This window comes from Biomphalaria glabrata, chromosome 16, assembly GCF_947242115.1.
Source record: "Biomphalaria glabrata chromosome 16, xgBioGlab47.1, whole genome shotgun sequence".
NCBI classification, from domain to species: domain Eukaryota; kingdom Metazoa; phylum Mollusca; class Gastropoda; family Planorbidae; genus Biomphalaria; species Biomphalaria glabrata.
Genome location: NC_074726.1, coordinates 11,598,972 through 11,611,131, shown reverse-complemented (window position 1 = coordinate 11,611,131; position 12,160 = coordinate 11,598,972). Strand labels below are relative to the sequence as shown.

The following is a 12,160-nucleotide window of genomic DNA, read 5'->3' as shown; positions in this document are numbered from 1 at the left end:
TGTGCACAGACAACGCTAGAACTGGAGGAGTAATGTGCACAGACAACGCTAGAACTGGAGGAGTAATGTGCACAGACAAAGCTAGAACTGGAGGAGTAATGTGCACAGACAACGCTAGAACTGGAGGAGTAATGTGCAAAGACAACGCTAGAACTGGAGGAGTAATGTGCACAGACAAAGCTAGAACTGGAGGAGTAATGTGCACAGACAACGCTAGAACTGGAGCAGTAATGTGCACAGACAACGCTAGAACTGGAGGAATAATGTGCACAGACAGCTATTAGCACTATACTCGGAAAGCTTTAAAAAAGACTTGGCAAAAATATGCTTAAAGCTGTCTAAATGTAAAAAAAAAAAATGTTTGACAATAAACAGTGATAGGATCGAGCGTTCAGAAACAAAAAGTTATAATTGCTTTTTTCTTGTTTTTTTTTTGTTATTCTTAAGGGTAAGGTTGGGGGGGGGGATATATAATCAGACTTTTTCACTGTTTTTACAAACAATAGATCATGTCGAAATTTCAAAATAATAAAATATCTAAGTAAAATAGTTATAATAAAGTTGTGTAATGAGATTAAATTTAAAACTATTCTATTTCTTTTTCATGCTTTTAGATTTCTTTCTTTTCACCTATGTTAGTCTAAAGAACCGTTGGGTCACCATACATGACTTGCCAACTGTATTTCTCCAATTGTTTTAGGCGTTCATATGAATCTCTTTCAATCGCAGCTCGTGCATTATGTTATGTTATCTTCCATTTGCTTTCTATTTCTGGCTCTTCTTCATTTTCCTGGTACTGTTCACTGAAAGAAGGTCTTTGCAAGCCTGAGGACCTTGTTATATGGACATATAGTTTTATTTTGCTTTTTTTTTAAATAGTAGTCAGCAGGTCAAAGTGGGGCCCTATGGCCGTTGTGATCCTGTTCCTAATGTCCTCATTAGCGATGAGTTATTTGTAGGTGATACGTAGGATTCTATAGCATCTCAACGCCCTTGCTAGGAACTCCTCTCTAGCTCTGCATTTAGTGTTCAAGAATAGCAAATATAGAATAATGTGGCCGTGACCAAGGAGCGCATCAGTCTGATTTTATAGGCAGGAGTTATGACTGTGACTTTCCAGATTGTTTTGATTTTTGCAAGTGCTGCTTTCGACTATGCGATTCTGGCCAGAAGTTCAAGTTTGGTTCCTTTATCTAAAACGATTGCTTTGAAGTATTTAAAACTACTGACACTTGTCAGATTTTCGCTTCAATTACTGATGTCTATTTAAAGCCTTATTTCCTGTTGGTCATACTATGTGCTGTTAATATTTTGGCATTGCTGTGTATGCCATATGCAGCGGAAGTCTTGTCTATGCACATTATCAAGTCAGGTAACACGTCCCTCCCTAGATGACTATATATGGAGTCACGGAAAGCGCAAAGAAGTCATTCTTCTTTCTCCAATGATTACAGCAGCTTCGATGCATTTAAGAGCATCTTACACGATCCTTTCAATGGAGATATTGAAAATATTTGGTGAAAGTTGGCAGCGTAGTCTCACTTTACTGAAGGCAGCCTTGTCTCACTCTAACAGTAGGTAGCCTTGTCTCACTCTAACAGTAGGTAGCCTTGTCTCACTCTAACAGTAGGTAGCCTTGTCTCAGTCCAACCATAGATAGCCTTGTTTCGCTTCAACTGTAACAAGGTTTCTCCCCAACTGTAAGCAGCCTTGTGTCATTGCAACTGTATTGTAGGCAGCCTTGTCTCACTCCAACTGTAGGCAGCCTTGTCTTACCCCAACTTTAGGTAGCTTTGTCTCACTCCAACTTTAGGTAGACGTGTCTCACTCAAATGTAGACAGCCCTGTCTCACTCCAACTGTAGGTTTATAGCAGTCTTCTGTACAATTGTTGAAGTACACAGCATGATTGGCCTGCTTGTAAAGGATATGGATTACTTAATATGTGTCTATATATTTATTATACTTTTAGATTTATAAAACATTATAACATATGTTTTATTGAAGCTTGAAGAGGGAAAAGAAAGGACTGGGTCAATACTTATTAAAATCCTACCATGGACCTCCACTTATTAAACCTTGTACCGTAAATTCACATCACAAACACCAAACGTACAGAATTTTAATAAGAGATAGATCTATACGTATTTTAAACATTTAAAAATGTATTTCTTTTTACTAAGATTGCAGAATTCTCCAAAGAAGCCAATTTCGCAGTTCTCAAGACATTTTCCATTTTTTTGATTACAGCCTGTGTTTTCTGAGCAATGTGCTGGACACACTGTGAATAAAGGAAAATGCAATCAGTTATGGCTGCCTGGTCGTGCGACATGCCGTTGGGTCGTCTAGATGGTCCCAGGTTCATAACCTGCCCGCTGCCATCCCTCCGTCGTCCTGCGGGAGGTTTGGACTAGGGCGTAGATTATCTTTAACTCGGAGGGAACATCCAAACATGGAAAACATTTACATTTCTCACATGCAGCTTGTCACGTAGAGAGCCTCCGTGTGAGTAGTAATATATGCAGATATTTATAAAGTAGCACTTAGGCATGTATTAAGAGGGGTAACTATATCTATAAAGTAGCACTTAGGCATGTATTTAGAGGGGTAACTATATCTATAAAGTAGCACTTAGGCATGTATTAAGAGGGGTAACTATATCTATAAAGTAGCACTTAGGCATGTATTAAGAGGGGTAACTATATCTATAAAGTAGCACTTAGGCATGTATTAAGAGGGGTAACTATATCTATAAAGTAGCACTTAGGCATGTATTAAGAGGGGTAACTATATCTATAAAGTAGCACTTAGGCATGTATTAAGAGGGGTAACTATATCTATAAAGTAGCATTACAAACCGGCCGTTCCTTTGTTCCAAGGCTACCTAGATCTGGGACACCCCCCACCTTTTTTTTCTTTCCATCTAATAAACCAGCATACTTGTTATGCCCGTGTGTTCTATTGTCTGGTCAATTAAATTGGAACGGCCCGCACTCGATTTTTTTTTTTCTTCTCTCTACCTCTCTATTCATTTCTCTCTCTCTCTCTCTTTATCTCTTCCCTTCTCTGTCTTTATCTCTCTCTGGACCTCTCCCTTTTTTTCAACCTGCGCATCGTAATGTTCTGTGACACAGACTTTTGACTTGAATTAGAACGACCCGTTTTATAGCGCTTCCCCCCCCCCGCCCCGGGTTACGCAAACACACACGTACGAATACTTTTCGGCTGTTAAATTCTAGTTCTACTTTTAATATTCCCCACCTCCTTCTAGTCCACCCGCCCACAAATAAAATTTAGTCCTACGCAATTCTACGTAAATATCTACCTTTTCTTCGGCTTTTAATATCGAAATATGTCATGTAAGCTATGCTGAGTTTCAGCCTGAACACGCCCTAACACGTTTCACAGTTTTCAACCCTTTTTGCATTACAGTGACTCTCATTAACTTTTTTTAAAAAGATTCCTCCAATGGATCAACCTTTTCCCACAAACGTTTCAACTCTTGAATTCTAAATCTAGCACATTTTAGTCTGTTTCACCTTTTTTGGTCATCCTTCAATCCTAAAGAAAGTCAAGTTTTAAATGAACACAAGTGTATCAATTTTTTTAGGCAATAGTATATCTATAAATTAGTACATGTTTATCGATTCAAAGGCTTGTATAATTCAATTAACACACTTATTTTCATTTATTTCTAGACACTTAATAGTACATAAATTTAGAACACATGCACGATAGATCATTTGAGAACTATAAGAATGTATTCGGGATTTTTCCCCGATTAATTATTCGTTAGATAATGTCACAGAAGATATAAAAAATCATTTTAGCCAACTCAACTTTAAAATATACTTTTTCTTATCTTATTTTATAAAATACAGACATTACTTTAAAAAGAAGGTAATTAGTCCTACTCGTGTTCCTAGGTTAATCTAGTCATTCATGTTAATCAATGACTTAAACTCTGCCAAACCAATGTTTTCCTGGCTGATTTAGGCAACCTTTCCATGCTCTAATAGTACTAGGGAAGAAGAAGAAGCATTAGTATAAATTTGTCTTAGGATATGGAACGAAGAAAGTGCCCTTATCTTTGTGTCTTTCTGAGTATTTTATTGAGTTTTATTGGGTTTTGGTTTGTATTTGAAGATTATTGTTCTGTGTTTTATGTATAATTGCTACTTTACTTTTGCTTTGAAGTTTTCTATCCTGAAGGCTTTCTAAATTTAATTATTTTACTCTAGTAGAATGTGAATATTTGTTTGTTAAAAATCTTAAAGCTATATTTAGTTTTAGTTTTGTGTTCTTATTTGATTAGAGATTAATGGGAGTTGGGATAGTTTCATGCCTCAAAAATGTTAAGGAACCACTCCACTGGTCTGAACCATCGCTTATTCTCCCTTATTGAACTTTCCACACCACCTATTTATTAATCTGTACCATGACAGATCACTTTGTGGTTTTATCAGGCCCTGTTTTGCCTACACAACCAAACCAAACCTTGTTAAATTTATTAAAAAAAAACAACAACAGTGTTACAAAGACAGTTTGTGTGGAAACACAAACCCAAATTCGGCCCCCGAAGTGGTCCACCTAGGCAAGTAAAAAGGCAGGTTTCAATATTTTGAGAAAGAATATCAGAATGAAATTTTATCAAAGGCAAATGACAGAGAAAAATGGAGAAAGAATGTTGACAGATCTTGTGTGGTTCCCCAACGGTTCAGCAGACTAAGGGATAGGTTAAATTGAAGGAGAGGTTTGATGTGAATCTGGCCTAACTGATGTCATATTATGATCTGATTGATCTAATTGTTCTGTTAAGGGTCAGTCTCTATTCAAAGCCTCAAGAAAAAATACAGCATTACGGTAAAAAAAAAATTCTCCTATTCCTTTAGTTTAGTGTTCTGTGCCTGAAGGCCGCACATTCCATTCACGAGATTATATGAAACGCTACTTAGTAATTCTTGTTTTAAATTATGTTCCACTTATATGCATACTAAATAGATTTTTTCTCTTTCAAAATAAATGTAAACATTTTTAGCGGCCCCCCGAAAGGGGAAAAGACTCTATTAATTTTGTGCGAAATGTCTGTCCGTCTGTCCGTCTGACCGTCTGTCCGTCTGTCCGTCCGTCCCGTTTAGATCTCGTAAACTAGAAAAGATATTGAAAATCCGACATCACAATATTTAAGACCATTCAAAGTTCTGATGCAATGGCTACTTTTTTTTTTTGTGAAAGCGAAAAATCTAATTTTTTAAATTAGTTATGCAAGCAGTTTTTTAAAGAGAAAAAGCTAATTAGTATGCATTATAAGTTAGACCTAATTTAAAACGAATAGTAATCTTGTAAATTTCATTTTCGTGAACTTTTTCATTATGACTAACATTCGTTTTTATTTTTTATGAGCATTCGAATAAAAGATTGGACCTTTTCAAAACAATTACATCAATTATAAGACTTCAGTTAGGCCAGGAGAGGCGCGGTAGCTGAGTGGTAAAGCGCTTGGCTTCTGAACCGGGGTCCCCGGGTTCGAATCCTGGTGAAGACTGGGATTTTCAACTTCGAAATCCTTAGACGCCTCTGAGTCCACCCAGCTCCAATGGGTACCTGATATTCGTTGGGGAAAAGTAAAGGCGGTTGGTCGTTGTGCTGGCTACATCACACCCGTTGTTTAACCGTAGTCCACAAAAACAGATGAACTTTACTTCATCTGCCGTATAGACCACAAGGTCTGAAAGGGGAACTAGTTAGGCCAGGTTCACATCTAACTTTGCATTCACTTGCACCTATCCTTTGATCTGCTGTACCGTTGGGGCACTACACAAGATCTGTCAACCTTCTTTCTCCATTCTGAACTCCCATTTGTCTATGATATAATTTCATTTGGATGTTCTTTCTGAAAATATTGAAGCCTGCCTAGGTGGACCACTTCGGGGGCCGATTTTGAGTTTGTGTTTCCACACAAACTGTCTTTGTAATCTTGTTTATAAATGTAGTAGTTAGTATCACAGAGCTTATCTAACTTAGCAATACAATTGTATAAAAAAAAATAAATTATTTTTGACAAAAATCTAAAACAATTTGCATAAATGTGTTATAAATATGGTAAGAGTCAGCTCCCTTATTAAATAGCCTCCCGTGTTTGTTACTATTAATAGTGAATAATTGTAAAAATGGTGTATTTTTATGTAAAAACTGCTTGCATAGTTGATTTTAAAAATTAAATATTTCGCTTTCAGAAAAGAAACAAGTTGCCGTTGCTTCAGAACTTTGAATAATCTAAAATATTATGATGTCCGATTTTCAATATCTCCTCTAGATCTAAACGGGACGGATGGACGGACGACAAACGGAAGGACAGACAGACCACACAAGACTAATAGCATCTATTCCCCTTTCGGGGACCGCTAAGAAAACAAAACAAAAAAAGACACTGGTAATAGGTTCCACGACAAAATAGAGCGGACAAAAAGTGCGGACAAAATAGATAGAAATCCTTTAGATGTTTTAAAATATTAATAAAGCTAAATTTTTTTTTCATTATTTTGTACACAATACAGTATAACGTAGAAACTCCACCAGTGGCTTGTTTTCTTACATTGGCAATATAGCTCCAAAATGTCTGTTAAGTACGAAATAATGAAACAATCTTTCAGCTTTACTTCATTTTCCAGTATTGTACCTCAGAAACGTGTTCTCAGTATTCTGTTCTCCAAGAAAGTGAGAGATTAATGTGTAGACGTGAGGGATGGGACTCTCAATAGACAGCGGAAATGAATGCTGCCATCCCTCCACTGGATTGTTTTGTTCGTGGTAGATTGTCCTGCACTCGATCTCTTAACATTCCATAATGCTATCGAAATCTACGAGTCACTCTGCGGTTTCGTCTCTGACGACCAATATAGTTGTCCTCCCAATGGTCATAACAACTGCCCATAACATCCGGCTGAGTATCATTTAGGTCTTCGAAGGCAGTATTTACAGATAAGAAATGTGAACGCCAGCTTAACTAATCCTGACACACCTAAGTTTGACAAAGTTGGGACAAGAGACGCCATGGTTTGATCAAAGAGAGATGCTGAAGATAATCAAGTTTTCTGATTATATACACATATCACCATATACTTATCCCTTAAAAGGGGGTCACCACATTTCAAAAACATATTTTTAGCGAATAATGCATTTTTAACATTAGTGAAAAAAGGAGAATGAGATTTTTAAAGTACTCTCTGTGTGCCAATAAGACCTACTGATAGTGCATTAATATTGAAGAAAAATGCTCCTCAGGACCTTCACTTGCAAAAATCCGAAACTTTTCTACGCATCCTATATAACGCCCGCTATTTTGTCTTGAGTTTTGAGTTACTTTGGCGGGAAATTTTGCGCTATTTTGCCGGGTCACCCTGGTAATATTTCTGCAATTTGTAGCACTCTTGAATTATTTTAAAAGATCAAAATATAAACGAAGTGCAGGGTACCGTGACAGACCGTTAGTTTTGTTGAATCTCCTGTATTTATTGTTTTATTGAAGGTTTTATACAATTCGTGAAAAACTAAAACTAGCTAGCAACTTGTGGCTGTATCCGGTGTGCACAATAAAGGTGGTGTTGATGGGCTTTGTTTTATCTTAAGGTTTAGGATCACTTATGTGTACTGTTTAGCACTGCAGAATCAAGTTTTCTAAGTCAGGGCCGGATTTAACGGAGGGCAGGCTGGGCTATGCCAACCAAACTCTAAATACCTCATTTACGTTTGGTAAGTCAATGTTCTGACCACGTGATACACTTTGTTAACCGTTGGACGTAGAAGAAGTCAAGACTCTGACCACGTGATACCCTTTGTTAACCGTTGGACGTTGAAGAAGTCAAGACTCTGACCACATGATACCCTTTGTTAACCGTTGGAGATTGAAGAAGTCAAGACTCTGACCACGTGATACCCTTTAACATTTTTTACTTACCATTCGAACAATTGCTGCCAAAGAATCCATTGATACAGCCTTTGTTACAAAAACCAGACCATCTTTCGCATCCATCACAGTTCACAGGACATTCTGGAATGTGAAAATGTTTGAAATATTAACAAATGATAAAAATTGTATTAACATGTTTACGAAAAAAAAAAGCCCACAAATTTATATTTAACTAGAAAGAAAATAAAAAAGCGGACAAATTACCCATATATGAAAGTAGGAATAAGTAATCGAAAATTCCTCTATTTGGAAGAAATGAAAACAAAGTAATCAAACATTATTCTATTAATCTGGAAGAATTTAACACAAAGTAATCGAACATTCCTCCATCTATCTGGAGGAAAAAAACAAAGTAATCGAACATTCCTCTATCTATCTGGAAGAAATGAAAACAAAGTAATGGAACACTCTTCCTGAAAAAAAGTGGAAAAAAAAGCAATCGAACAATTTTTTATCTGGAAAAAATAAAGACAAAGTAATCGAACACTCTTCTATCTATCTAGAAGAAATGAAGATCTATTCGGTCCATTCTCTTAAGTTATCAAGCCAGCTTTTCGTTGGACTACTCTTTCTTCATGCTCCCTGCACTGGACGTTATAGAATGACTTTTGATAGTGAGTCATGTAGCAATTATACATAAAACACCGAACCATAATCTTCAAATACAAAAAAAAGAATTTAATAAAATACTCTGAAAGACACAAAGATCCTCATCCCATATGCTAGGACATATTTGTACAAATACTCTTTCTTCCCTAGTGCTATTAGAGCATGGAATGGGTTGCCTGTGCTAGCCAGGAAAACCAGTGACTTGGCAGAATTTAAGACATTGGTTAATATGCACGACTGAATGCATGACGCGTAGGACGTAATCATCTTCTTTTTTGAAGTAACGTCTGTATTATATAAGATAATATGACCAAACATATCAAAATGTCAATAGCTCAGTATTTCTGAACAGCCAAATCAGAGAAAGTTTTAGGACATCCATAGGAGTGCTGCAAGGATGCATTCTCTTTCTAGCTCTGTTTAACTTATTTCTGGAGCATATTATGATGGAAACTCTAGAAGAGTGTACTTCTAGCTTGACCATTAAATGGACGGCCCATTTCCAATCTCAGGTTTGCAGTTGTATTAATTCATTGGAGAAATCAAAGACCAGTGCAAGATCTTACTTCAAAATTGGATGCTGCAGCTAGTGTAGTTGGCATGGAAATCGGTTCTGAAAAGAGCAAAATACTACTTTGTGGTGGAGATAGTACGAGATGTTGCATACAGTTGAATGGTCAAACATTAGAAGAAGTTGACTCGTTTCAATTTTCTCGTTTTAAATTCTTAGGGTCAAACATAACGAGAGATGGAGGATCATTAAAGTAGTCGATATAAGCTTTCTAAAATAAAATCGAAATTTTATTTAATGTTGAGTAGGCCTACTACACACAATAATATACAATCATTAGACAGAAAGATGTAGAAATAGATTTTAAAAAACAAGATTACAAAGGGAGTTTGTGTTATCACATTATTTTATTTCTAGAACACAGAATTTCTGACATTTTCTAAGTCCAGTTTCATATACATAAAACGCCGAAACTCCTCTCTTATATGTCACAAAAGGGTAAATTTAGTGTCTTTATCATTACATCAAGCGTAAATAGATTATATATATATATATATATATATATATATATATATATATATATATATATATATATATATATATATATATATATATATATATATATATATATATATATATATATATATATATATATATATATATTAATTGTGACAATTGGTCTAGGTACCTAACTAGATCTACATTTCTATGCCTTAATGTAGATCTAGAAGATTATGGCGATTATTTAATGTTTATATTATTAGATCTAGCCCTATTTTTGTACAAATCTGATAAAGATATTTCTGGGACGCTTTCGATGATGGCCTTTAGCTTTATAGGCAGCCGAGTTGACCAGTCCGAAAGGATGCGTGGTGGCAACTCAATCTCGCGGAGCAGGCTGTCCTGGCCCAGTTCCGAGTCGGTCACAGCCCAATTGGTGTTTACTTCGGACGGTTTTGAGAGCACTATGACACACGGTGTCGCCACTGCATCGAGGACATCGAAACAATAGACCACATTCTTTATGAATGCCGAGTTCTGCATGAAGGGCAATTGGGCCAAGGATATGAGAGAGAACTGGTCCTTGTGCGGCAATGGGTCTGTCCTTGTATGGGGACAAGGGACCTTAAAACTCACTGTCCGCATCCTTTCACTTGCTCTAATGGAGTAATTCTCAGCATGGTTCGTTACTATTGGGGTTTCTTATTCAATAGAAATATTTAGATCTAAAAATAAATGTGCATATCTATTTACAAGTTGAACTATATCGACTAGACAATATTAAGTTTAGATCTAGATATTGTTTTAGAGCCAACAATGTTACTAGTGTTAAACACGGCCAAATAAATCTATCTAAATCTATTTTAAGTTATGATTGGTAACATATAAATAGCTAAAGTGGCCAGAAGCTAAGCTATTGCCTTAATTGTACTTTGATGTAAATTTTGTTAAAATTATAAATACATTTATAACTAAATCTAGATGTAGATCTCGGCTCTATTTATTCTGATTTTGTTTTTCGTGAAGTGTATCATGGGCGTAGCCAGGATTTATTTTGGGCAGGTTTTTTTTTTTATGGGGGGGGGGGGAACGCCGCCAAGCACTATTTCCGGTATTTAAAACAAAAAATGCATATTCTAAAGTATCTACAGAGGTATCGTGCTATTTAAAAAATTTTGTTCAAAAAACATATTTGCTATTCACTGCACTTTATTAATGGAGCCCAGCGACTGGTAGAAATTGTAACCCCTCTTGGCTACGCTTATGAAATTTTGTTGGCTGTAGTTCGCTTTATTTATATCGAAAGGGAAGTTTTATCGTCAAAACCATCTGTTGTGGGGCTCTAAACTAAAAAAATCTCTGGATGTTTTGTTTTAAACAAACTCCAAATTCCCGTAGCTACGCTCGTAGAATTTGGTTACTGTAGTTAGCATTAGAATAATATTGAAAAGGTGATTTAAAACCTAAATGCTATCTGGGGAGGGGGGGTAAAGCCAAAACCATTTTGTTTTGGTTGGGGGTCGCCTCCTAGTGAAGCTCTCTGGAGAGGGGGATACACATCTTGGCTACACTGATAGAATTTAGTTTGTGTAGTTTGCTTTAAGTGTATGTTGAAGAGGTGGTTTTTAGCTACAAACCCCGCTGAAAGGGGTTTTGAACTCAAAATACCCTGGAGATTGTTGTTTTTTTACTTAAATCCCTTTTGAGAGGGTTTTTAAATACAAAATCCCTCTTGGCTACCCTCATAGAATCTGGTGACTGTTGAATGCTTTAGTCTAATATTGAAGAGGGAGGGTTTATCATTTTAAAAAAGTCAAAGAAAAAATCAGTCGTAAAATTCACCCCCACCCACAATTTAGGGGGGGGGAACCCCAAAAGCCCCTCCCCCGGGTACGCCAACGAAGTGTATAACGAAAATATGTCAAGACAACGTGCTATAAAATTATGGGACATTATCCAAAATCAAAACTTAATTAAAGTTTGTATAAAAAAAAACACACTCTTTGTTACAAACACAATTTAAATCAATATATCATTCAATGGTTAGTAAGTAAACAAAAACTGTACTTTATGATGAGCCATTGATACTTTTTCTATTGTGACCTATTACCTTAGGTGCATTTTTTCTTGTACCAGTGCGCGAATCTATGCATGTAGCTAGATTTTTTAATAAAGAAGTCTGTTACCGTTTAAAAGAAAACAACTTACCTCCCTTGAAATTCTTCATTTAAAAGTGGTGTATTTTTATGACAAATCTACTTGCATAGTTAATTTTTAAAAATTAAATGCTGCACATGCGGAAAAAAAAAAGTAGCCGTTGCATCAGAACTTTGAATCATCAAAAATATCATGATGTCCCACTTACATTTTCTTTTCAACTGCTAGAGATCTAAACGGGACGGACAGACTGCACAAAACTACTAACAAGCTTTTCCCTTTCGGGGCCAGTTAAAAATTACCTTGGGTACAATTTCTGCCATAATATTTGACATTACAAAAGTCGGTGCAGATTCCAGTGGTTTGATTGCAGCTGGTATTTGGCAAACAGTTGCTTGGACATTCTGAAATACA

General features: G+C 36.2%; 1 protein-coding gene across 1 annotated transcript in view; it reads right to left on the bottom strand.

Annotated features, from left to right (window-relative positions):
- Positions 1 to 742: 742 nt before the first annotated feature.
- LOC106057247 (uncharacterized) overlaps positions 743 to 12,160 on the bottom strand; it is a 52,653-nt gene continuing 41,235 nt past the window's right edge. The window contains exons 16-18 of the mRNA XM_013214362.2: positions 12,049 to 12,150; positions 7,957 to 8,049; positions 743 to 825 (exon numbers count right to left, since the gene is read on the bottom strand). Coding sequence (XP_013069816.2) covers positions 743 to 825; positions 7,957 to 8,049; positions 12,049 to 12,150 — 278 coding nt within the window. The remainder of the gene's footprint in view (positions 826 to 7,956; positions 8,050 to 12,048; positions 12,151 to 12,160) is intronic.